The 27277-nt window shown below is 47.0% G+C and overlaps 1 protein-coding gene and 1 long non-coding RNA gene across 6 annotated transcripts in view; one reads left to right on the forward strand and one right to left on the reverse strand.

Annotated features, from left to right (window-relative positions):
- Nucleotides 1-27277, forward strand: part of EFEMP1 (EGF-like fibulin extracellular matrix protein 1) — a 75635-nt gene that overhangs the window by 7197 nt on the left and 41161 nt on the right. For both annotated transcript variants that reach the window (XM_077333505.1, XM_077333515.1), the window contains exons 2-5: nucleotides 4101-4189; nucleotides 5103-5193; nucleotides 16130-16178; nucleotides 16941-17195. In XM_077333505.1, coding sequence (XP_077189620.1) covers nucleotides 5107-5193; nucleotides 16130-16178; nucleotides 16941-17195 — 391 coding nt within the window. In that variant the 5' untranslated portion in view covers nucleotides 4101-4189; nucleotides 5103-5106. The remainder of the gene's footprint in view (nucleotides 1-4100; nucleotides 4190-5102; nucleotides 5194-16129; nucleotides 16179-16940; nucleotides 17196-27277) is intronic.
- Nucleotides 22102-27277, reverse strand: part of LOC143835654 (uncharacterized) — a 76995-nt gene continuing 71819 nt past the window's right edge. For all 4 annotated transcript variants that reach the window (XR_013230302.1, XR_013230301.1, XR_013230300.1 and 1 more), the window contains one exon: nucleotides 22102-26556. This is a non-coding gene — a long non-coding RNA (uncharacterized LOC143835654). The remainder of the gene's footprint in view (nucleotides 26557-27277) is intronic.

Here is a 27277-nt window from a genome sequence, read left to right on the forward strand (position 1 = left end):
GGCAGAGAATGCAAAAGTCCCCCCCCCTCCTCCTTCCAGCCTCAGGACTGGCTGAAAACCTTGAGCCAGTGTATTACCAGACTGTGGGGGTGGGGGAGGGATAGTTTGTATCTCAGGGAGGATTTTGAGAGTCACAATATTTAACCAAAAGGAATGATCAGTGGTTAATTACAATTAATCTTTTATATCCTTGATTTATATGTTCCCTTGTCACCGATCAAAATAGAACAGGCTTTCTTGACAGCCCTGGAAGGGTTTCCAGAATAAGGTGGGAATTAATCAATCTTTTAATTTTTTTTTAATTGTTAAACATTTATTGAGTGACATGACCATGTATGGTCATGTCAACCTGCCCCACCTCCCAAAATGGCCAATGATGGGCTTGGAGGGGGTGGGAAGGGGAGGTGCCCCAGGTGGGCGTGTACACAGCTATGCTTCTCAGCCATATTCTGCATGATTGCGCCACTTCTCGGAGCCTGGGAGACATTTCAGGGGTTTCTCAGCAGTAAAAAAGTTGAGAAAGGCTGAAATAGAATAAAATTGCAACTAAAAACCAGCAAATACATGAAGCCAGCATTAACATAATCATCACTATCAGGTGTTGTAGTCTGGTAGTATGCCTGGAGAAGTTTTTCCAAGGCATGAAGACTACATGATGCATTTGTTCACTTACCTGCATCTATGTTCAGTTTGGTGTAGTGTTTAGCAGTGCGGATTTATCTGGCATGCCGGGTTCGATTCTGCTCTCCCCCACATGCAACCAGCTGGGTGACCTTGGGCTCGCCACAGCACTGATAAAGCTGTTCTGACCAAGGGGTGATATCAGGGCTCTATCAGCCCTACCTCCCTCACAGGGTGTCTGTTATGGGGAGAGGAACAGGAAGGTGATTGTAAGTCGCTTTGAGACTTACAGTCTCAAAGCTAGAGAAAAGTGTCTTCAACTAGAGAAAAGTGGCATATAAGAACCAACTCTTCTTCTTATGTGATAAAACACTCAAGTTGTATTGGTGGGGCCAGTCATAAGGGATCCCACCGGATGACGCAATCGGGAATTCAGTTTTGCCCCACAGAGTGTGGGTAAAGGGAACCTCAAAGCTGTTACATGGATTGCGGAAGTCTTCATACATCATTGCTGGTTGATAATCTGCAGGGATTTGCAGATTATTTTTGGGATTAAAGATGGCATTTTCTTGTGAAACTTTTCCATGGCTTTCTATGCAGAACCTCTGCCAACAAGTAATTTTTTACTGGAGTTGTAGTTGGAACTGCTGAAGGGTTAGTCTTTTTGGCTCCGCCCATATACTCCACCAATGGACACAGGGCTGTTCAGTCCCCGCCTCCCAAACTTTTGGGAAGAGTTCTTTGCTCAATTGAACTTCTCAGCTACCCCTGTTTCCTTTATTTTTGTATATGGGAGTCCATAGATGAGATGCAAATAAATCTGTCAAAGCCTCTGTTTCCATTCATGTTTGCAAGTGGAGAATTTAAAGGGGTCCTTTGTTTGTGTCTCAGCTTGCATGGTAGAAAAAGACCAAGATGCACAGGAAAAGGCACTATACTAGAGGCCAGTGCCCGCCCTTCCCCAGGCCTTTCACCGTAGTATCACCAAGACAACTGTATATAAAGAACTTGGTTTTCCAGTCATTTGGAGAGAGATTTGTGCTTTATGACTGTTCCAGGACACATGGATGAGCAGTGATGATGTGTAGATGGAAAAGAAGCATGAGGGTGGATCCCATTTTTTTTATCAATCTTTCTTGTTTGAAAGTTTTAGTCTTGGTTCCAATTTCTTTTCTTTTCTTTTTTTTTTTTTTTTTGCATTTGATGGCTTGGTACAGAGATCAGATGAGATCATCTGTTTCCCCTCCAATTCTATAGCAATTCAGAGGCTCAAGCTTTAATTCAGATGGAGTCAAACACTTTGAAGCCCCCATGAGTGTGTGTGGGGGGGGGGGAATTCCCCTCTGTATGCATATGTTTCTTGAAAAGTATTTCTCTCTTTTTTCTCTTTTCACCAAAGAACAAAATAGTTTGATGCTCACAGAGACAGGCAGTAGTTTTGTTTTTAAGAGGTAAGAGATGCCCAACTGCTTATTATGTGTCCACTCAACCACTTTCCCACTGTATAAAATAAAATAAAAATCTCTTTGCCAATTTTGTGATGAATATATGAATCTTCCTCATACTGAACAGGACTCTTGGTCCATCTAGTTCAGTATCTGTGTTCTCTGACTGAGATCCTTTAACTAGCAATGCTAGAGATTGAACAAGGGGACACATGAACACAGGATGCTGCCTTTTGCTGAATCAAGCCGTTGGTCCATCAAGCTCAATATACTCAGTCTACTCAGACTATCATTAGCTCTCCAGAGTCTCAGGTAGATGTTTTTCACATCAAATATTACCTGATCTGATCCTTTTCACTGGAGAGGCCCCTTTCTGCATGCCAAAAAGATTTTCTACCACTGAGGTACTGCTACCACCCCAATGCTGTGTTCTGCCTCATAATCAGAGATTCTGAACCAGGGGTCCACGGGAGCTCGGGGGGGGGGGGTCCATGGTATTTGCCCTCCTGCTTTAATGGACTCTGCCACAAACTAGGGAATCATCCACTTCCACTGAGTTACCTTTTGGTTTCTGTGCCTGGGAGGGAGAGGAGGCTGCATACCTATTATCGCCTTAAATCCCCTCCTGTCTCTGCCCCCCCCCTCAGTCCTCCTTGAGCCTGCCTGTTAACTCAGGTGGGGATGTCACTTCCACTTACATGTCACTTCCTGGGGGTGTGGCAGAGAGGCGTGGCCAGTTGACATCATGTGCAGGGTTCCACAGGGGCTCCTCCATGGTGAAACATTGAAAAAGACAGCTCTAGTGCTGCTCAAGTGCTGACATTGATACAAAGAAAAAAATGTACACCAGGGAGATGATACTTCTTTCACACCACACTTAGCTCTTTTAAAAACAGTGTCCATCTCCAGTTACAGTATGTAACAGAAGTGGTGTGCATATATACTACCATCATCTTTGGGGGGGGGGAGTTTCGAAGAGATTTTAATAAAGCTATTTGACTATATAATGTCAGAAAAGAAATATATGCCTCCATTAGTCAATGTATGAGAACCAAGATAGCCTCCTAAATAAAACAGAAGTCCTCTGGCTCCTTCAAGACTACCCTCATTGCCCCCCAGGCAAGCTGCCAGTTCATGCGTGTTGATTGTATAAGGCTACAGTAAGGCTGTACTTATGTTTATGTTACATGTTTGTTCTCATCCATATCAATGTAATCAACCAAGGAAGCCACCTAGCTTTTGCTGAAATCTTTCCCAGAATTCGCTAGTAAAGCAAGTTTGAGAAAAATCGGAGAAAAGGCAAGGAAGCCCCAGGGAGGAGCACCAATACACCACAGTGTTGTGGGGAAGCAGGAAAAATTCCCACTGCTCAACAGCACTGAACTCAGAGCAAACAACCCATGTGGGAACACCCAAAAATACAAGAGCAATGAGGACTTCTCTTAATTTTCTCCTGGTTCAATAACAAAAGGGGAAGCTTCATCCTTTAACCAGGTGCAAACTATTCAGTCGTCTTCAACTGATAGGGAATGAAAAGTCCTGCCATCATCTGCTGTGGAAGTGTTTAATGAGCATGAAACTCAGAAAGCAGCCTGTTCCTTCATTTCACCTTCAGTGACAGCTTTGGGGATAGTCTAGATGCAGCAGCAGCATCATATAATGAATAGAGTGTAAGAGAAGGGCTCAGGAAACCAGGTTTGAACCCCTCTTTTTTAGCTGTCAAGGTCACAAGGTGACCTTAGGCTAATCATTCAATCTTAACCTATTTCACAAGGTTGTGAGGATAATTTGGGGGAGAAAGGCTGGTCTAAAAATGTAATTGATAGAATCAGAAGAGTAAAAATGAATTCTGGGAAGCTGTATTTTTTAAAAAAGCAAGAGTTGGGACTTAAACCTGGATATTCCAGATGCTACTCCAGTGTTTTCATCATGCTTCATTGGCTAAAGAACATGCAGTGGTGTAAATGGATTTTAAGCACCATTTTTAACAGGTACTCTCAATGGTTATATTTCAATAATGTATTTTTTTTCCAGCTGTGAAAAGATACTAGTACCGACTGACTGCATTGCTAGACCACCAATCCATCCTTGCAGGCTATCCCAGGGCTGCCCTTGGTCTTCAGGTACGTTTCCCAGCATCTGTTTGGTTCTGCCATTCCAGATTCCTGGATGTGTATGTGCGGGTGTGCCATGACTTTCAGTTCTGTTTAATGTGCCTGCTCTTGGGAATATTTGGGATTAATGTGCAAGCAAGCAAAAACAAGCATATTTCCAAGTGCATTGGTTATATGGTTATTTATATTTCATAGAGACATTATCAATGTCAGCTGAACAGTTGCCTCTTTTTTATGCCAAAAGATTTATATGCCTGTTCCATGCGTACCTACTACATCTAATTACGGTCACTCATGTATGACGAACAAAGCCAAATTCTCACTGAGCTGGTAAACCTTTGAGCTGTACCTCTCCAAACTAATTGCTCCACTGTACTAAAACAAAATAATCCAGCACAAAAAAGGCCAGCAGGCAAGAGAGAGGACTTGAACTGACATGTAACCATCTACATGGAGGGACTTTTCTGTATAGAACATTCAGTCATGTGAGCCCGTACCTGCCATGGTTCAGCACAGACTTGGATTTTTACCACCTATTTGAGAACCAGGCCTCTGTTTGACCCAATTTAAATGATATCTTGATGGACATGAACATCTTCCCTTTTAATGTTGTATGTGCCCAGCATCTTACTTAGTGCTGAACTGGTCCTCCAGAGAAGTGGTGTATACACTTTCAAAATAAATAAATAAATCCTAAAAGATTAGGTGTTCTGCCCTACAGTCAATCCTGCCCTGACCAGAACTATGGGAGGCCTGAACAGAAATTCATGCATCTATCTGACAAATGAAAGCATAGTGTGTGTGTGGATAATTAGCAGAAACCTAACAAATTAAATGGTAAAATATGTCTTCTAGTGGAATAGCTGTGTATTTTTTTAACACATGTGTTAAAAAATAAAGTGTTTTTCTTCTTCCTTTTAAGATTCATGATGATGGTGTTCACATTTCTTCTTTCTGCTTTGATGCTCACTACAGTACACTCACAGGAAACAGAAGAAACAATCACATACACGGTAAAGTTTAATATGAAAAGAGAGATCAATATTGTATGTGCAAGAGTTTCTTTTTAAAATATCAATCTTGTAAGCTAGCCAAAAGTGATTAGCTGCCCCCTTTGATGGAATTTAGCAGTCTTGAAAGGGTAGTTCTGTGAATGTGGAACTCTAGGGAAATACCTGCAAACTTTGGGGGTAGAGCCAGAAGTGAGCAGGGTTTGGGGCAGCGAGGGACCTCAGATGGATATAATGCCATAGAATTCACCCTCCAAAGGACCCAGTTTCTCCAGGGGAACTGATCTTGTTCATCTGGATATCCGGTATAATAGCAAGAGATATCCGGGCACCACCTGGAGATTGGTAACCCTGTCAAGTGAGGTCTGCCAGATTCAGGCTCTCACAGTTCTTAGGCCTGGTCTGGACAAGCAGCCAAATGCCAGGTGACCGGAGATGGCATCTGTTGATCCCCCCCCCCCCCCATGCGTATGATCCACCCCCAGACAGATGTGATTATAGGATCGTCGATGCTGACCTGGCTGGAACAGTTATTGGGTTGGAGAAGGTATATCACCCCTTGTCTTTTGGCTTCTGTTTTTAGCCATTGTGTAGTTAAAGGTTTTTTATGGGTTTTTTGCTGTATTTTATTGGTTTTATGTTGTGAACCGGCCTGAGGCGATTTCTCATGAAGGGCGGTATAGAAATGTAAATATAAATAAACAAACTAACAACTAAATAAATAAATTAGAATGGATTGTACCACTTCAGACTCCTTTTTGCATTGCCTCTACAGTAATGATCCCTTGTACATTAAAAGCTACCACACCATGTGAGAAGCTACTCTGGACTCCTTAAACTTGAAGTGCTATTTTCTTTTAAGTTGTAGGAAGATTTTCTTTTTCAATGTGGCCACACCCGCTACTGGAAGTGATACAGCTCAGAACTCCTCTGCCTCATTCTGCTCCATACATAGACCAGGCCTTAGAAGAATTGTTTGAAATGATGCTGTTCCTCCAAATGACCTGCCCTGTCTTGTGTTGGGGTTTTTTTGGCTTCTGGCTGGCTTACTAGGTTTGGGGGGAGAGGGCTTACATTCATGTATGTGTGTTCTAATAGTTATTCTTTTTCAAAAATTGTGGATGCCTTTGTTGGGTGGGAGAACAAGACGTATGCTTTAAATAAGTTCTTCAGCTGCCCAAATGCCTCCCTTTACCTAGAACTCCCACTGGAAACCCCCTCATAGTGCCACCTGTTCTATCAAATCCTTTCCGAGACCCACCCAACGCCTCCCTTTGGCACAACTCCTTAATCTTCATTGCTGGCTTAAAAGAAGCCTAAAAACAAGAAACGTCCTCACATTTTTTCCCTATCAGCCTTGTCTAATTCCCCCCCCTTCCTGTTTATCTCCCCCATTATCACCATTTGGGTTGTAATCAGATTGGGTCAGTGTGTACGTAACACCATAAACTGTCACGTTTGTTGATGGGGATAACAGAATAAATAAAAATCCTTTAGGGCCAAATTCCAGTTCTGTTTAAAACTGCAATGAATGCTCTTTTTCCCTCCTCAGGGGTTTTGTAACAAAAGTAAGATCTGGTTCATTGACAGGCATTTTGTTGATCATCCACAGCAGTGCAGGCACACTGAAGTTAATGGGCTTTCTCTAGCATATGTCATCTGTGAACTGTGCCCCCCCCCCAAAGTATCATTAATTGGGTGTGACTTCTGTTGTGCATTAAGCGGCCATTGGGGAGATTCAGTAAGTTTACTGTGTTCCTTTGGGCTTGGGGGTTTCCTTTCGTAGCTACAGTAACTCCAGTTGTGTCAACTCAGAATGCTGTCATTCCTTCAGAGAGCTGGAATTATAATGTAATTAGCTGTCCTCTTGCCCCCTCGTTACACTGGAGGCCTGTTTGCATCCAGCTTGTTTCTGCATTTGGCAGATGGCGAGCATCACCTGTGAATAAATGGGGCGGTGGGGGGGGCAGTTTTTCGTTTCTACTGCTGATTTAAGCTGCATGAGTAACAAAGCTGTTCAAAAACAACCGTAGCCCCAGTAGATTGAGCAATGCAGCTGTCAACAGGCTGGGACAGATCCGGAACTGGTGCAAGCTCTGCAAATGCCTACCAGGTTACAGCAGGGGTGAACTTGACTCAAGCTGATTTATTAACTTGAGCCTCCCCGCCCCCCCCCCCCCATAGTGCTGTGAGAACGTTGTGTTTAGCACGGCAGATTCACATGTGCCTGTGTTGTAGGGTCAGTTCAATTCACCAGAGCTTTAAATGGGTACCAAATGCTGTTCCTTGGCAAAGTGAACAACTGGCTTATCGTTGAGGTTCATGCTGGGCCAAGGGGGAGGGGATTGCAAACCTTCCAGTGTTTGAATATCCACTTGATAGGCACCTGTCGGGAACCCGCTTGCTAACTGAAAAAACAGGGTGCCCCTTTGAAGAAAACGTCACGCCAGGCCTGGTGAACGATACAACAGGAACAAGCTTTATTTCAGCAACGTGGAGTCCGCTGGTATGGAGTAAGAGCTTCCACCGAACTCCAGGTGGAAGCTCCCTTTTATACAAAACCCACCTCCTTAGGCTGTATTGCCCCACCCAGTACTTGCGGAGGGAACATGCTGATACAATCATGACTCATGCACATATGCGAGGTTTTCCGGGGTTCCTGATGGCCCATTTTCCTGGAACAAAGGGCCATCTCCGGGCCCTTGTCAAAAGGTGGAGGGGGACATTGAGGTTCTTTAGCGGCCATTGCCACCTCAACGATCGGGTGGGGCGCCCAGCTGCCGGCTTGCCTATGATCACCATGCCCTACCTCCGTGATCGCGGGCGCCTCTGATGGCGGGGTTCGGTCCGGTTCCCAAGCCACCAAGGACCGAACCACGACATTCTGCCCCCCCAAAGGTCCATTCTCCAACCCCCCGGGACGGCCAGGATACCGCTTGTGGAAACGTTCAGTGAGTCGGGGCGCAAGGACGTCCGCTGCCCAGACCCATTCCCGGTCCCCCAAAGCGAAGTCCTTCCATTCCACGAGGTACTGCAACTTCCCCCTGTGGAGTCTAGAGTCCAGGATATCCGCCACCTCGTGGTGCTCCCCCCCCGGCAGGACCTCGGGCGCTGGCGGGGAAAACACGGGGTGCCAAACGTCACCGTCCGGAGTTTTTTTTAGAAGGCTCACGTGAAAGACGGGATGGATGTGCCGGAGGTTCTTGGGGAGCTTGAGCTTGACCGAAACTTCGTTGATCGGGGCCAAGACCTCGAAAGGCCCCAAAAACCGAGGGCCTAGCTTCTTGCTGGGCAAATTCAACCGTAGGTTCCGGGTGGAAAGGTAAACTCGATCCCCCGGTCGGATCTCTTCAGCTGGTCGTCTCTTCCAGTCGGCGTCCTCTTTCTGCGCTGCCTTGACTTTGTGGAGCTGCTCCTGCAGCGACTTCCAGCAGCTCCCGGCACGCTTCCCCCACTCGCGAAGGTCGGCCGATTCCCGGGCGGGGACCTCTCCAAGCTCCGGGAAGTGTCTCAGGTCTGTCCCGTAGACGACGGCAAAAGGCGACATCTCCGTGCTGCTGTGGTCTGCGTTGTTGTACGCGAACTCGGCCAGGGGGAGCAGGGGCACCCAGGTGTCTTGATGATAGGAACCGAAACACCGCAAGTACTGCTCCAGTACTTGATTAACCCGCTCGGTCTGCCCGTCCGTCTGGGGGTGGTAAGCGGAGCTCAGCCCTTGCTCGATGTCTAACAGGCGCAGGAAAGCTTGCCAAAACCGGGACACGAATTGTGAGCCCCGATCGGAAATCACCTTGTCCGGCAGCCCGTGCAGTCGGAACACGTGATCCAGGAACATCCGAGCCAACTGTGAAGCACTGGGGACACTGGCGCAAGGAATGAAATGGGCCTGTTTGGAAAATAGATCTACCACCACCCAGATCACCGTTTTCCCCTTGCTGGGAGGCAAGTCTGTTATAAAGTCCATGGAGATCACTGACCACGGCCGGGTTGGGACCTCGAGCGGGTGCAGCAGACCTTTCGGCTTGCCAACCCCCGGCTTGCAGGTCAGGCAGACAGGACAACCACTGACGTAAGCTTTTGTGTCCCGCCGCAGACTGGGCCACCAAAACCGCCGCCGGGCCAACTTCCAGGATTTTACGAAACCGAAGTGCCCGGCGGTCTTAGCATCGTGGCAGAGGCTGAGGGCTTCCCGTCGTAGCCCTTCCGGGACGTAGACAGCCTCCCCCCTCCGCCAGAGACCGGAGTCCAAAATCAAAGAGTCCCGGAGCTCAGCCAGCTCCTCGTCTGTCCCGTAGGCTGCCACTAGGCGGTCTCGGAGCGGGGCGGTCGCCGGGTCGGGCTCCCATTCCTCCCTGGCCCGACGCCTAGTGACGACCCCCCGTCCCAGCTGCTCCTCACCAAACACGGACCTGGTGCAGGGAGCGTACCCCTCCCCATAATGCGGCAGACGGGAGAGGGCGTCCGCGGGGAAATTCTCTTTGCCGGGGATGTGACCAAGCTTGAAATTGTACCGCGAAAAGAACTCCGCCCACCTCATCTGCTTGGCGTTCAGGGATCGCGGTTGCCGGAGCGCCTCCAGATTCTTGTGATCTGTCCAGACCTCGAACGGCTCCTCTGTTTCCTCCAGCCAATGCCGCCATTCGGTGAGGGCGAACTTAATTGCAAACGCCTCCTTCTCCCAGGTAGACCAGTTCCGCTCCGTTTCGGCGAATTTTCGTGAGAGGTAGGCCGCCGGCCTCAGCTGTCCCGCCTTGTCTCGCTGCAGGAGAACCGCCCCGGCTGCTGCGTCGCTGGCGTCGACTTGTACCACCATCGGCTGGGTTGGGTCGACGTGCAGTAGCGTGGGCTCAGACGCGAAAGCTTGCTTGAGGGCCAGGAACGCTGCCTCCGATTTCTCATTCCAGCCGAGCGCTGCGCTGGGCCGCGTGGCGCGAGGACCTCTCCCCTTGGTACCTAGCAAGTCCGTGAGGGGAGCCACTACGGAGGAGTATCTGGGGATGAAGCCTCTAAAAAAGTTAGCAAACCCCAGGAAGCTTTGTAGCTGTTTCCGGGTGCGGGGCCTTTCCCAGGCCAGCACCGCCTGCACCTTCTCGGGGTCCATAGCTATGCCCTGGGCTGAGATGCGGTAGCCCAAATAGTCCAGGGAGGGACGGTGGAATTCGCACTTAGCCAGCTTCACGTATAGGTGGTTTGCCAGCAGGCGCTTTAACACCTCCCTCACCAGGGTCACGTGCTCTTGGGGATCTTGGCTGTAGATCAGGACGTCATCCAAATAAACAACCACCCCCTGAAACAGAAGGTCCTGCAACACCTCATTAATTAGACTCATGAAAACCCCAGGTGCCCCGCTTAAACCGAACGGCATCACTTTAAATTCGAATTGTCCCAATTGACAGTTAAACGCTGTTTTCCACTCATCCCCCTCCCGGATGCGTACCCGGTAGTACGCCTCCCTTAGGTCCAGCTTAGTGAACAGAGTCCCTTTGCCCAGCCGGGCCAGCAAATCCGGGATCAGCGGGAGGGGGTAAGCGTTCCCCGCTGCGATGGCGTTGAGGCCCCGGTAGTCCTGGCACAGCCGTCGGGACCCATCCTTTTTCCGGACGAACAAGACTGGAGCTCCCATGGGACTGGAAGCGGGCCGGATGAAACCTCGGGCCAGATTTTTACCCAAAAACTCCCGGAGGTCCTTGAGCTCACCCTCACTCATCTTGTAGATGCGCCCTTTGGGTAGTACCGCCCCCTCTGGGATGTTGATAGCGCAGTCCGTGCGGCGGTGTGGGGGTAGCTCGTCCGCTTCCCGCTCGCTGAAAACGGCTGCGAGGTCTCGGTACTCTGGCGGGACCTCGGGCTCTGGTATCTCCTGCTGCGCCGCCGCCGCTCCCCTGGGACGCGCCGCCGTCCTCTTGTGGCTGGAATTCTCGTGGGGGACCCGATGCCGTGCACCCACCGTCAAGTCGAACTTCAGGGTCCCCGCCCGCCAGTCCACCACGGGGTTGTGTTCCTTCAGCCAATCCAGGCCCAACACCGCCCGATATCCCGCTACGGGGACCTGGATCAGCCACCGCAGCTCTTGGTGGTCCCCTATGTGGATGGCGATAGGACCCACCTCCTCCCCGAAAGGTCCCCCCTGAATCGGGCTGCCGTCCATCTGGACGAAAACCAGGGGAACCTTCCGAATGCGCTTCGGTAGCCCCAAAGCCCGGGCTATCTGGGGGTGGACCATGCTGTGGTCGCATCCAGAGTCCAAAAGAGCCTCCCCCACCCAACTTAGTCCGTTCTCCGGGTTCCGGAGCTCTAAAATTACCACGTTCGGAGGTCGCGCCTCATGCTGTAGGGGTTTTCCCTCGCACCGCGGGACCTGCTGCCCGGCGCCGTCTACAGCAGGTCCTGGCCGTTTCCCGTCGCCTGGGCGCTTCCCGGTTCGTTGCGGAGGTCCTCCGCCCGGCGTGCCTGCTGGGGGCGTGTCGCACCTCCCCCCTGGGAGAGCCCGCGGTCCTCCCCCCCTTGCCGTTGGCACGCTGCTGCGAAATGTCCTGACCCCCCGCATTTCAGGCACAGACCTTCCCGGCGTCTCCTTTCCCGCTCGGGGTTCGGGGGTCGTTTGGGGCGAGAGTTGTCGGGGCCCGGTCTCGGCGCCTCGGCTGACCCGCCTTTGGCCTCCCGGGGGGGTGCGGCGGCCCAACCCAGGCTGGCTTCCAGCTTGGCGACCACAAAACACCACCCCTCCAGTGTAGACAGATCTTCTTCCGTCCCCTTGATCACGGCCCATTCCCTGAGCTTCGGGTTAAGGCCCTCCCGGAAGTACTCGATTTGGGTCTCCTCGTTCCAGGAGAACACCTTGCCTGCTTCCCTCCGGAAAATGTCTATATAGTCCATAACCCCCCTAGTACCCTGTCGAAGTCCCTTGATCCGACTCTTTGCCTTGTCCTCAGCCTGGGGGTCCTGGAATCGTCGGCGGAGCGCGACCACGAAGTCCTGCAGGTCCCGAGTTGCCGGGTCGCCGCGCTCGGCCAACCCTAGGTACCACTGACCCGCCTTGCCCTGGAGACACGAGGCCACCCCCCAGACCAAGTCCTCGGAGTCCTCATACCGGTCTCCATACCTCCGGGCATGCGTCAGCGCGTGGAGGAGGAACTGCGGGAGGTCGTCCGGCGTCCCGTCGAAACGCGCCTTAAGCTCTGGGGGGGAACGTTTTGGAGAGTAGTCCGACCCCCTCCGGATCCGGGATTCTCGGCGTCCGCCGTCTCGTCCTGCTCCGCTCCACCGGCTACCAACTTGCCCAACGACGCCGTGCCGCTCCCTGCCTTGCACGTCGCTCCTGCGTTGGTCCGGCTCTCGCCGCCCCGTCGGCTCACCCGCTCCCCCGAGATCCTCTGCTGTCTCGCCTCTCCGCTGGCCGTCTCGCCTACTCGGGACTGAAAACTGCTCCGGGTCGGGGTCCGGGGCCCGCTCACCAGTGCCGGGCTCGTCCTCGTCGCTGGAGACGTCCTCACTCGACGCGATCCCCTCCGTCGTTGTATTACCAGTCCCTCCGGGCCCGGCCCGAGCTTGCTCACGGGCTTCAGCTGCCTGCAAGCGCCTGGCCAAGTCCGCCATGGCCCGCCGCAGGTCCTCTAGGGATTCCTCAGGTCCTACCGGGCGAAGCGCCTGCCTCAGCTGGGTGTCCCAGGTTGGGGCCAACCCCCCAGACCTCGGCGCGCTCCCCGCCGTGCTTGGGAACCCCATGGCCCGGCGCCTTCCCTTGGCCGCCGCTGCCGAGGGTCTCGGGGTCCCGGACAGCTGCTCCTGGCCCCCCGATTTTCGGAGGAAATCTCCCGGGGACATTAAACTCATGTTCCCGGGGTTCGTGGGGGTCGAGACCGCCCCGTTGCTTGAAAACGCCATCTCTGGATCCGTCCCGATAAGCGCTCGGATGCGATGCCGACCCTGGAGTTCGGTGGGAAGCTCTTACGATGTCGGGAACCCGCTTGCTAACTGAAAAAACAGGGTGCCCCTTTGAAGAAAACGTCACGCCAGGCCTGGTGAACGATACAACAGGAACAAGCTTTATTTCAGCAACGTGGAGTCCGCTGGTATGGAGTAAGAGCTTCCACCGAACTCCAGGTGGAAGCTCCCTTTTATACAAAACCCACCTCCTTAGGCTGTATTGCCCCACCCAGTACTTGCGGAGGGAACATGCTGATACAATCATGACTCATGCACATATGCGAGGTTTTCCGGGGTTCCTGATGGCCCATTTTCCTGGAACAAAGGGCCATCTCCGGGCCCTTGTCAAAAGGTGGAGGGGGACATTGAGGTTCTTTAGCGGCCATTGCCACCTCAATGATCGGGTGGGGCGCCCAGCTGCCGGCTTGCCTATGATCACCATGCCCTACCTCCGTGATCGCGGGCGCCTCTGATGGCGGGGTTCGGTCCGGTTCCCAAGCCACCAAGGACCGAACCACGACAGCACCCTGCAAAGTTGGCCTTACAATGAGGTTGCTTCAGATTATGGACACCATAAATGGGAAGCGTATTATCTGTCTTTTAGTGAAACATTGTGTATTAACGGCAGGGATGTTTTACTTGGATTATTCTGGACTGATCCTGCACTGGCAAGTTGTCTGTTGCTCAACTGCACAGATGGCTGGAATAGAATTTTTGCATTCTCCCTCTTGCTTAAAAGGAGGGGAGGGGGGAATCCCTGCACACTGAATGTTAGTATGGCCAACAGAAAACTAGGCTAGGAACCTATACTCTACCATACAGATTTTGTTTTTGTATTGAGTAGCTGTACCATGTAAAATTTCAGCTCATTGCTGTGATACTGTGACAGTTCCTCAACCCTGAAACTGGTTTAAACTTTATTTGGTCTCAATAATCGCCGGCATCAGTTGGGAAAACTAAGAGGCAGGAGAAGATATTATAGAGTACTGAAATTATTCTAGATGTTATTTCATGGAAAGGAAGGTTAGGTTGGATCATCCTGCTCTCCAGGACTGTTTACACACTGGAGGTTTCATGCCGGGCTGCAGGCTGGAGTTTTAGTCATGGTAGGTTGCCCCTTCCTACACCCACACGGGGGAGCATTTGGCCTGGTGCATGTCATCTGCCCCTGATTTGTGCTCCTGCATAGGAGCTGAGGCAGTGAAGTTCCCAGTGCATAAACGGTCCAGGAGACGCAACGGAAGGTTCCAAGTAGCATGACCAGGTAGGCTTACAAACCAAGATTGGGCTAGCAGTCAGAAGTGTGGATTAACAACTGTGGAAATAATGAGTGACATTGTCTTACTGGAGGGAGAAGAAGAAGAAGAAGAAGAGTTGGTTCTTATATGCCGCTTTTCTCTACCCAAAGGAGGCTCAAAGCGGCTTACAGTCGCCTTCCCATTCCTCTCCTGGGAGAGGCTGAGAGAGCCCTGATATCACTGCCCGGTCAGAACAGTTTTATCAGTGCCGTGGCGAGCCCAAGGTCACCCAGCTGGCTGCATGTGGGGGAGCGCAGAATCGAATCCAGCATCCCGGATTAGAAGTCCGCACTCCTAACCACTACACCAAACTGGCTCTCAAGCATGCTATATTACCCTGGGCCCTTCAAAACCTGGAAGACAATTTACATAATGGCAAGTGCACGTGGTATTTGAAAATATATTAATGATATTGTCCAAATTATTAACTCTCTTGATCTGTCCCCCCCCCCCTTTTCAGTCTGGCCAGAATGATGCCATTTTTAAAATTATCTAGGCATCACCTTGCGTCTAAAACCCAATTGGCTAAATATAGACCCCAGTTCTACTCAAAGGAGAACTATTGGGTCAAAGTCATGACCCCAGTCTTGCAACTGTATGCTTTACCCCCCTTAGAGGTTGTTAAAATCTGAGACCTTAAAACAATCTGTAAATGGGTAATTGAATGGATAGTTAGATACACACTTTTCTTGGATGCTTTAGGATGCTTAGGGCTGATCCTGCGTTGAGCAGGGGGTTGGACTAGATGGCCTGTATGGCCCCTTCCAACTCTGTGATTCTATGATTCTGTGAATAGGAGGCAAGCCATGCCATCTGCTTAATTCAAAACTCCAGGTTTTCTATATGGTATCCTCACTTTAAGACAGCCAAATCCCTCTCAAGGTACCTAGCAGATCTCTCTGATGCCCCATTAAGGAGAACATTCACGACTGCCCATTTTCAAAAATACCCTCCACCTGTTTACAGGGCTGGTATAATAAAATTCCCTTAGATAAGCATTTAGGTCCATGTGTCTCCAATCACATTGAAGATTTCCCCCAATTTCTCATTTACTGTCCACTAGATTATATTAGGTCATCCCGCACTCTAACAGAACAGTAGAGGATAGTATTAGCTTTTTACTGGCAAATACAAATTCATTTATAACATTTAAGGTCTCCTTTTTAATGTTTATAGAGCCTCTTGTGGCGCAGAGTGGTACGGCAGCAGACATGCAGTCTGAAGCTCTGCCCATGAGGCTGGGAGTTCAATCCCAGCAGCCGGCTCAAGGTTGACTCAGCGTTCCATCCTTCCGAGGTCGGTAAAATGAGTACCCAGTTTGCTCGGGGTAAACGGTAATGACAGGGGAAGGCACTGGCAAACCACCCCGTATTGAGTCTGCCGTGAAAATGCTAGAGGGCGTCACCCCAAGGGTATCCCACAGGGGATACCTTTACCTTTACCTTTAATGTTATTATCGATTAAGTTAAGAAATTGATTTGTACATGCCAATCTCTAAAGCAGGAATGTCTGTATTTATTATTAACTCAACTTTGTATTTTATAATTGTCTTTTAGTAATTTTTTCATTGCTTTTACAGTTATTTTTGCTCATTTATTTTAAGATGTTATGGCCAGTGGCTATAACACTAAATAAATTACTATTACTCTATATTTGCACTGGTTTATTCACTGTGTTTTGACTGTTTTACATGCTTGTCTCTGTTTTACATGCAGCAATGCACTGATGGCTACGAATGGGATCCCATCATGCAGAGATGCAAAGGTGAAGTCAACAGTTGGAAGTTGATCATTGCAGTACTCAAGCTAGCCAGAAATATTGAGAATCTCAGGCTTACATTAATAATAATATAAATTTGGAACTGAATAGTAATATAATATTGTAATATAGGTTCAAGTGCATAACTGTGTTGGTCTGAAGCAGCAAAAGAAAGTTTGAGTTCTACATGGTATAAACTTTCATGTGCATTTTAATAACTGTGCGGGTACATGAAAGTTCATCCTTAACACTATTTCGCTCCCTTATATATTTGGGAAACAGCCTCCAGGGAGGAGAGTGTCCAGGGCCCTGTCCATCCAGGTCCACCCTGATTGGTCCTCCCCCTCCAGCTCCCACCCTCCCTCTCTGCCTGCTAGAAGCCTTGTGGCTGCAGCCTCCATTGTCGCCCACAAGGAGATTGGCAATGACAGGGCTTTGCAGCCTGCATGTACACTCCTGCTGGGGGGGGGAGTTTGCAGCTTCCCTGCGGGCTGCAAAGCCCTGTCACTGCCAGCGGGGGGGGCTATCCATGCCCTTTAGCCCTTTGTGGGCCAAAGGGACCCATGGCCACCCTCTCATGCCCTCCTGCCTGCCGCCCCCTTCAAAGCCCATTTTTACAATGGGCTCTGATACTAGTCCCTTGAATAAAACTATCCAACATGCTTGTCATATCAAAAGTGTAATTTTCAAATCAGAAGCAAAATCACAGCTGTGTGCAGCATGTCTAGAATGATCTGTTTCTGATACCCGTCTTGTTACTAACCACAGATATCGACGAATGTGAAATTGTGCTTGATGCATGTAAAGGTGGGATGAAGTGTGTTAACCACTATGGAGGGTACCTTTGCCTGCCCAGATCAGCTCAGATTATTGTAAATAATGGCCAACAAGAACCTGCACCTGATTCTACTATCATCCGAAATGGCAATCCCATCACTCGGCGGACTCCTCCTGATGTTCAGCAAGGTACCCAGATACAGTGTGCAGTGGGATATCAAGCAAGTGATCATAATGTTTGCCAAGGTAAGGAAATCATCTTATGCTGGTTTAAATCTTTTGATAAAATTACTGAAAATATGGTTTTGGCCATAAAACCAGTTAGCTTAGGGAACAAGAAGAAGGGTGACTGAAAGCTAAGTGATGATGGTGATTGCTTCAGGTAGAGGTGGGTAGGTTGCAATGTACCCAGTACATCTCACTCATGGATATTCTCCGTGACATTAATTCTAGAAAGACAGCCTTCAGCCAGTAACTTCTGTTATGGCTAGGGTGGAATATGGTGAGTTGCAGCATCCCCACTTCTTCCTTTCTTTGTTGTTTTCTATTTTTTCACAAGAAGGAGAAAGAGTTGAGAAGGATAAAGGCGTGAGAGGTCTAACCTAGAACTTCAGTGGTCACACAATACTGTTTGACGGTAGATTGAAGATAATCCAAAAAAAGTATTTCATGACACAATGTATAACTACTTTATGGAATTTGTTGCCATGAGGTGTTGAGTTTGCCCCTGGCTTAGATGGCTTTAAAAGAAGATAATTCAAATTCATGGAAGATGTATCTGTCAATGGCTAAGTGCCTCTCAGTACCATATGGGGGCAGCAGGGGGGAACAGCGGAGAACTGTTGGGTTCATGCCTTCATTATATTAAGTCCAGTATGGCTGAACCCACAAGAGGTTCAGCCATACTGGGCTTAATACTGACCAACAGGCAAGAGTTGGTGGATGAGGTGAAGGAGGTGGGGACCCTAGGGGGAAGTGACCATGTCCTCATAGAATTCCTTTTGATATGGGGAGCCAAAGAAGCTTGTAGCCAGACGCGGATGTTGGATTTTCGTAGGGCAAACTTTAATAAACTCAGAGACATGACGAGTGTCATACCATGGATGAGAATGCTGGAAGGGAAGGGAGCATGTGAAGGATGGGCGCTACTCAAACAAGAGCTATTGCATGCTCAATCAATGACTATCCCAGAAAGACGAAAACACTGCAGGAGCTCTAAGAAGCCTATTTGGATGAACAGAGAACTTCAAGAGGAACTAAGAAAGAAAAGGAAAATGTTCAGGAAATGGAGGGAAGTACCTACAGGGTACTAGGCACTGTAGATCAATCATCAGGAAGGCCAAAGCTGAGAGTGAGCTAAGATTGGCCAGGGAAGCCCATTGTAACAAGAAAAGATTTTTCAGTTATGTGAGGAGCAAACGTAAAGTAAAGGAGGCAATAGGCCCACTGTTGGGTGCAGATGGACAAACTCTAACGGAAGATGCAGAGAAAGCAGAAAGGCTTAGTGCCTACTTTACATCTGTTTTTTCCCAGGGTTTAGGCACATCTAGAGATGGCAGTAGCCAAAGGATAGTGTCTGGGTGGCAGGTTAACATGGATAGAGAGGTTGTCGAGAGGCATTTAGCTGCACTGGATGAGTTCAAATCCCCTGGTCCGGATGAAATGCACCCGAGAGTACTCAAAGAACTTTGCAGAGAACTTGCACAACCCTTGTCCATCATTTTCGGAACCTCTTTAAGGACTGGAGATGTCCCAGAGGACTGGAAGAGAGCAAATGTTATTCCGATTTTCAAAAAAGGGAGGAAGGATGACCCGGGAAACTACAGACCAGTGAGACTGACCTCTGTTGTGGGGAAGATAATGGAGCAGATATTAAAGGGAGTGATCTGCAAACATCTGGAGGACAATTTGGTGATCCAAGGAAGTCAGCATGGATTTGTCTCCAACAGGTCCTGTCAGACCAACCTGGTTTCCTTTTTTGACCAAGTAACAGGTTTGCTGGATCGTGGAAATTCGGTTGATGTCGTTTACTTGGATTTTAGTAAAGCTTTTGATAAGGTTCCTCATGATGTTCTGATGGATATGTTGAAGGACTGCAATCTGGATTTTCGGATAGTTAGGTGGATAGGGAATTGGTTAGAGAACCACACTCAAAGAGTTGTTGTCAATGGTGTTTCATCAGACTGGAGAGAGGTGAGTAGCGGGGTACCTCAGGGCTCGGTGCTCGGCGTGGTACTTTTAAACATATTAATTAATGATCTAGATGGGGTGGAGGGACTGCTCATCAAGTTTGCAGATGACACCAAATTGGGAGGACTGGCAAATACTCCGGACTGGCAAATACTCCAGGATACGCTTCTAGATAACACTGTGTGTGAACGAGACCTTGGGGTACTTGTGGATTGTAAACTAAACATGAGCAGGCAGTGTGATGCAGCGGTAAAAAAGGTGAATGCCATTTTGGGCTGTATCAACAGGGGCATCACATCAAAATCACAAGATGTCATAGTCCCATTGTATACGGCACTGGTCAGACCACACCTGGAGTACTGTGTGCAGTTCTGGAGGCCTCACTTCAAGAAGGACGTAGATAAAATTGAAAGGGTACAGAGGAGAGTGACGAAGATGATCTGGGGCCAAGGGACCAAGCCCTATGAAGATAGGTTGAGGGACTTGGGAATGTTCAGCCTGGAGAAAAGGAGGTTGAGAGGGGACATGATAGCCCTCTTTAAGTATTTGAAAGGTTGTCTGTGTGACTGTTGTTTTGTTAGGTGCAAAGTCGTGTCCGACCCATCGCGACCCCATGGACAATGATCCTCCAGGCCTTCCTGTCCTCTACCATTCCCTGGAGTCCATTTAAGCTCTCACTGGCTGCTTCAGTGACTCTATCCAGCCACCTCATTCTGTGTCGTCCCCTTCTTCTTTTGCCCTCGATCGCTCCCAGCATTAGGCTCTTCTCCAGGGAGTCCTTCCTTCTCATGAGGTGGCCAAATTATTTGAGTTTCAATAGCAAAACTTGTGGTGACAAGCTGCTGCTCCGTTGCTGCTGCCCCTTCCTCCTCATTATGTGGGGAAACAAGATGCCCTGCAGCTGCTTCTGCTTCAGGTTTCTTTGCTGTGAGATGCTTCCTTTCTCCGCAATAGTTCAAGGGAATGTGTAATTGCAAGCCATAGTTTCCACTTTGTAAACAAAGAGAGGAATCTTTTGGCTCATGTGTTAGTTGTCTGTGTCTGTCTTGATGTCTATCCTGTATCATGTCTTTATTATCAAATGCTGTATGTGAACCCATGTTTACAGTTCTAGCATAGTTCTGGCTCTCAGTTCTGGCATAGTTAATCAAGTCTTTAAGGCAAAAGAGTCAGACTCATGGAAATCAGTGGGCATTTGGGCAGCTGATTTCTAGGGTAAAGATTTTATGCAGTGTGTTTAAATACCGGTTCATGCAATAGACAGAAGAGCATCCATTGATGGTAACTTAATTTGAGAGAGTGACTTGTTTGTCAGTACAGGAAACTGGCTCTGCCTCAATGAATACTGGGAAAGGAACTACAGCTGTTTAATACAGCTTGTCTTAATTATAGACACTTAACCACTATTTAATATAATTAGATGGGGAGGGTTCTTTGGTTGAAGCCAGAGAATGAAAATAATGAAAAGCCCAAGTTTTGGAAGATTGGTTTGCTGACGTGTGCTTGGATCTCCCATTGGCTTGTCTTAGACAAGTGTTTATGAATCAAAAGAAGAATTTGGCTTAAAGTCTTTTCTTTCACAAAAACGATACACACTAAAGGAACAGATGTTAAAGTAAACTATTTATACAAACAATAAAATGGGAAACAGCCTCAAGAGTTTACAACAGTGTTGCAAGCCCTATTCCTGATTGTGCAAATTTAAAGAAAAAACATTGCTAATATCCTGGGAATTTTTGCCTGGGGGAGTGGTGGATATACACTCATGTGAATGTTGTTCATTAACTAGCTTTCTCTGAAATAACGTCAGACTTCAAACTAGATCTGAAGGGTCAGATCCAAAGAACTAAGGAAAGTCCAATGGCTCAGTGAGAGAGCATATACTTTGCACACAGAAAATCCAATATGCGGTCCTTTAAATCTTCAGTTAGCAAGCCTGAGAAAGACCTCAAACCCCCCCCCCCCAACCATTTTAGTTTTCAAGCTATTCGAATAAACTATTCTAGGCTAGAAATGGAAATTATTTGACAGTACAAGGCAGCTTCATTGGTTATGCTGATTTTGTGAGGAGAGTCAGAGAAGATCTTGAACAAGATCTTGTTCAACCCAAGCAAAAAGATGAGGCAGTTTTTCTTCTTGTTTTCTTTCACAAGTCCACGAGTCCTGTGTTTCCCTAAAGAGTAGTTGGAATTGTAGTTTGTAATGGTGGTGAGAATTCCATTAGAGATCCACTGGGCTTTTGGTTAGGGCCAGTGACGCAGTAACATCTACCAGGCCTCCCTATCACAAAGAGCCCCCCAGACCATACTCGAGCTCCGGAAGATGAGAAGACAAATTTAGAGTGATGAAGCCTCTATTTTCTTTTTAACACCAGATGCTATATTAAATTTTTAATCTAGTTTATATTTTAACTAATTTAGTGAACTTTTAATTTAGTGAACTTTTAATTATTGTTGATATTGTCAGTATGGCCTATTATGCACGGCCACTGAAACGGCAGCATGGAGAACGTGGAGGAGGAAGAAGAGAAGCAAACCGCTTATGCATGGGACAGAACACAACGGTGGCAAAACCCAGAGTATCCAATTATGCATGGGGCTACTCCGGAGCCGCTTCTGGTTGTACCCTGGTCCCAGGAAGCTCCACTTTCTTCCACATCTCGCTAACGCAGCTTTTTCGGCAGCATACGTTGACTCTGCGCCCGGTTGCCACCTGCAGCGTGCATAATGGGTGATTTTAGCCGCCGTCATTCCACCCTGAATGCGGACCTTCCACTCCGTGCTTAATGGGCCTGTGAAGTACATCCCCCTGAGCTGGCTCACTGGGTAGAGCGGAATATAAGTTAAATGAATAAAGATCATCATAAAAAATAAAGCAAAAATAATACTAAACAGAGTGAAACAGCAAAGTATAAACAGTCAGTAGCAAAAATCAATCATTAAATCCCTTGGGGGAAAAAAAGTTTGGTGTTGTGTTTTATTTATTTATTGGATTTGATTTCATTTGATTTGATTTCTATACTGCCCTTCCATAAGGCTCAGGGCGGTTTACATACAACATCATGGGGAGATACATGGAACAAATCAACATACAACAGTCAATTCCAACAACAACAATCCAACAACTTCAGTGATCCCAAACAACAACAATATAACAGGAACAGAAACTTAGCTAAGGCCCCTAGAGAGGTCAGACTGGTTCAGGCCATGGAGGGGATATATGAGGGGGACCTGTGGTCGGTCTCAGTTTAATATATGTACCTTCTTGAACTGATTGCGGAAATTCCATAGCCAGGATACCACAACTTTTTTAAAAAACTTCATTCCAGTTGATGTCAACCTGATAGCTGATTGAACAGATTCATACTGGAGAATATGCTCTTTGAGTATTCAGGTCCCAAGCCATTTCAACCTGAAACAAGAAGTACAGAACTGCTGCACTAAGTGTATTGCAGTGGCGAAAATAGTTTGTGAAAATAGTCATACATTACAACCCCATTGTGTATTGGCTTAATTGCTGTTAAAAGAACATCGTTTACAGGATAAACGGCAACAGGCTGTCCAGGGATTATCCAGCATATACATACACTCACATATGAGCATGTTTTCTTACTCTTTTAATTGAACATGTCATCCAGCTTCTTCTGATTGCCTACAGATGTATGATATTTTCATTCTACATCCTCCGAAAGCTGTATTCTGTTTTTTAACTGTGTTAAGGATGAGGGATTAAAATATTATCCCTTTAAAACTGATTTATGCTCAGAATACCTCTGAGAGATCCTGTTGACTTATAAAGGACTTGCAGTTCTACTAATAATGTTGAGCCTCTTTCTTTGACACAGTGCATTCCACAGGTCGAAGCTATGCACAGGAGAAAACAAGCAATGAGATTTATTCTCATGAAGTGATTCCGTATGATTCCAGGCACCACAATGGTTTCCTGGATTTCCCATTTACAAGTACAGTGTTTCATGCATCTTGATGGGCTTTCTTCATTGATGTGAATGGAGGAGCTCGTAAAGGCAGTTTACTATGTACAATGTACATATATGGGGTTGACATGGCTGTCCTTTAGTTAATCCTTTTGAAATAAACTGAAATACATCCCATATTATTCCCAAGGTAGTTTTATCACTAAATCGGTCAAGGCTAGGCTACTGTAGTATGTTGTGTGTTTAACTACCCTTGATGATTGTTCGGAAATTTAACCTTATATAAAACCCAACAGCCTTTCACTGCCTCCCCCACATGGGTCAAGAGCATATTGTTATGAGGGTTCTACATCCAAGCAGGTTTCCTGTTCTCTTCAAGGCCAAATCACTGCTCATAGCTGTTAAAAATTCAGACCAGTGATAACTTGCTATGAGTAGAAAAAGAGGGAGCAGAAAAAAGATTGATTTACATAACTTACCTTGCTATCACCTTTCACTTTTCCTTCTTTGGGTCTTATGTACATTTTTTTCCTATCCAAACTTTCTGTTCCCTTGCACTGTATGTTTGTCAATTTTGTATTCCTTGTATGTTGACCCTGAGCACTTGTAAAATTGGACACTCCATGACATCATGGAACTCAACGAATGGCTCAGAAAGCTCACAGATGATAGGGTACAGACTTATATGCAAACTGTATGTTCTACCACTGAGGCATAGCTCTCCATGAAGATTTGTTTTCGCTACACTACAGATATACATAATAGGTACATTAAGCACATAAGAGTTTCACTCTACCTATTTCAGTGTGTGTTCCGACTGAACTAAAAATACAAAAATTATAGAGCAATCGGGTAGTTTGGCCTCCATGTGGTGATTATAAAATAGCTTCAATACTAATTAACATTTTTGTGTTTTATTTGCTGCTGTGTTGTTGATCTCAAACCCTCCAAAGTGGATTCACTTGTTGTAAGTATAGTGGGGAGATATCCGATTTTTGTTATGTATAATTAGACGGGAAAGTGCTTAGCTTTGAAGCTCAAAAAAGACACTAGGGAAAACAACATGGGTTAGACACCTATTTTTGTAAAGGATATAGCACTAACAGGATAGTATATTCCCAAGTGCTTGCAAGGTTTTTCTACCCATAATGCAACACAAAGTTCTCTTAAAGAAATTGAGGAGGGGCGGGGTTGTACTAAAATTTCTGTACAGATAAATTAGTGCCCTAGTGAATTAAAATAATCATCACTTCCTCTATATAGGAAAACCTTAAGATAGGTAGCCATGTTGATCTGAAGCAACAGAACAAAATGTGAGTCCACTGGCACCTTTAAGACCAACAAAATTTAATTCTGGACGTAAGCATTTATGCACATGCACACTTCTTCACGCATGCCCAGAATTAAACTTTGTTAGTCTTAAAGGTGCCACTTTGTTCTGGGAAACTTTTGTTTCTGGGAAACTTTTGTTTCCCAGAGGAATTCTGTGAGTGGCAAGCCATAGCAAAGACATTGGCAATAAACAGCTGCAAGTTTGTAATGTAAATAAATCCTTCAAGTCAAGATCAGACTGAAAAAATGTGATCCACGGATGTTTTCATAACAGGAATTTCTCTCCACCTCTACCAGGAGTTCCTGCCTTGAGATTAAACCAAACTCATGGGTCTTTAAATGGTGCCTTTAAGATGTCCTAAACTGAACCAATCCCTACTCCTTCCACATGAGTTTCTTTGGGCAATCACGGGTGAAGGTGGTTTTGTCCCTCTAATTCTGCATTTTTGTTGTATCATCCAAAGGGAAAATATGATCCTTGGGTGTACAAGCAAGTGAGGAACTGCTAGGGTTTGCTTTGGACCTATATATCAAGTACAGTAGTAATATCTGCAGTAATTCATTGATGCATTGTGCAAAGTAGATTTATGCATCTACCAATTTAGTATTAATATTCCTTCAGCCTCAGCCCTTTCTAGGCCCATTGTGCACGGCCGCCGAAACGGCGATTTCGGGTCACATGGAAAACGCGGAGGGGAAAGACGCAACGCACACTGGTTATGCACGGGAGGGGGCACGACGGCGGCAAAACCCAGAGTAACCGATTATGCACGTGGCGATCCCGGCGCCGCCTCTGGTTGCGCCCCAGTCACCTGGAAGCTGCGCTTTCTTCCGCATTTCACTAACGCGGCTTTTTCAGCGGCATGCACCGAAGCTGCGGCCGGTTGCAGCCGGCACCGTGCATTATCGGTGATTTTAGTCGCCGCCATTCCACCCCGAATGTGCGTTATTCCCCCTGTGCATAATGGGTCCTAGTGCCATATACCGTTAATATTTCTTACCTAACTTTTTAAGCTGTTGTAAGTATTATTTTCTGGACAAGTACCAAGGCTCACAGCAAAAAAATAAACAGGAGTCCTGTGGCACCTTACAGTTGGTCTTAACCCTCAAAATAGTAATAAGGGGCCAAACTGGGAACGGGGATGTGTGATTGCTCTCCTGACTTTCTTGGTGCTTTCCTTAAAAAAAACTCCAGGGTAGCTGTAAGAGTTGTGAATGATTGGAGTGGGCAGAGAATACTTCTCCCATAGATGTTTTTCCAATCAAAATCACCCCTTGCTGCTTTTCTCCTGATGAGGGAAAAAATATAACTTTGTGTTTACAACCACACATTCACACTGTCCACATGGAAAGAAATCTGGGTGGTAGAGTTTTTATTTGGGTGAAGCAGCCCCTCATATTCTGCTGAGGCACACATCATATTTCCAGTCTCCTCTGCCCCCACCCCCTCCATCCCCACCAAGGCTGCACTTCCATTCTAAAAACAAAGAAGGTGCCAATAGACTGGGCTGCTGTCTCCTGTGTTTGGTTTAAGTATCCCTTATACAGATGCGTCAGTATTGTAGGATCCAGACTTTGGACTTCTTTTCAAATGTGGTTAGTAGTTGAATCCATTCCTCCATATATTTGTACATAATTGGACAGGAAAACATTATTCTCACAAAAAAACATTGCATTCTTGGCATTTCTTATCTGTCAAGAGAAATTACTCAGTGGTGAAATTTATAGCTCATTAGTGTGTTTCATGTGAGTACCTGCCACAACTGGGATAAGTTGTTCAGTCTGGATCATTAAAAAAACTAAGGATAGCAATAAAAAAACATTTCAGACGCAATTGCTGTCCATCTAGCATTTTAAAAAACAATATTTGTTCATTCAATTTGTAAGCGACCTATTTCAAAGGCTCATAGCAGGTTCTAAAATAAAGTCCCTATTCCTATTAAAATTTGACCCTTATACCATTCTAGTCCTGGGCACACACAGGCAATTCAGACATGAGTCATTTGAGGACTATACCAGTTCACAACCAAAGTAGTAGGACACGGGTCACTCCAGCTGTCAGTTTCTAGGCTTAAGCAGGTGTTTGGCAGTTCATTGTGAATGGGATCCATCTTGACCTCTGCCCTGTTGAAGGACTGCCTGTAAAAGAATCTAAAGAGACACATGGACAGTAATCAGTAATGTTCAGCAATAGCAATAAACAGCATAGGGACTCAAGCCCTCTGCTGGTAGTTTCCCCCTTCCACCTGCAAGCTCCTATGTTTTAGAATTTACGTGCAGTTAGTACGAAGTGCTTTCTGTTAGTAAAAAGTGCCCTTTCTCTAGTGTCTCCATCACCCAATCTCACCTCCATGGATGTTCGAAGTCAGAGAAATGTAGCTCATTGTTACGTAGCATCTCTTCTGAGGTGTCAGTAGTATCTTGGCTGGGTTTTATAGAGAGATTAGGTATGCTGCAGTGGGCTGCAGACATTGAGAGCAAACCTAAGAGGGTCCACTCAGAATTCTGTCCACTGGGGTTTAAATCCCCAGAAAGTGTTCTTTGTTTTTTAGTCCCATTAAGTTTTGTTTTTCAGTCCCATTTTTCAGTCCCATTTCAGTCCCTCCCCCAGCATATTCCTGGTACCACCCATTCCAGGGCTCTGTTTGGCTATATTTATTTATAGGTGCCTATAAGATGTTGGTTCCATTTGTGAACACTTGTAATTCAGCGTATGCTCTGCACCAGGACCACAAATGTCCTGGTATTTAAATAACTGTTGCACAATGTTCATGCTTGCCATAAATTGCCATCTGATTTTCCAAATTCAGTCCTCTCTGTCTTAAAAACAACAACAACACAAAACATACACAGTGGCCTCTGTTACATTGCA

The sequence above is a fragment of the Paroedura picta genome, chromosome 1 (assembly GCF_049243985.1).
Source record: "Paroedura picta isolate Pp20150507F chromosome 1, Ppicta_v3.0, whole genome shotgun sequence".
Taxonomy (NCBI): domain Eukaryota; kingdom Metazoa; phylum Chordata; class Lepidosauria; order Squamata; family Gekkonidae; genus Paroedura; species Paroedura picta.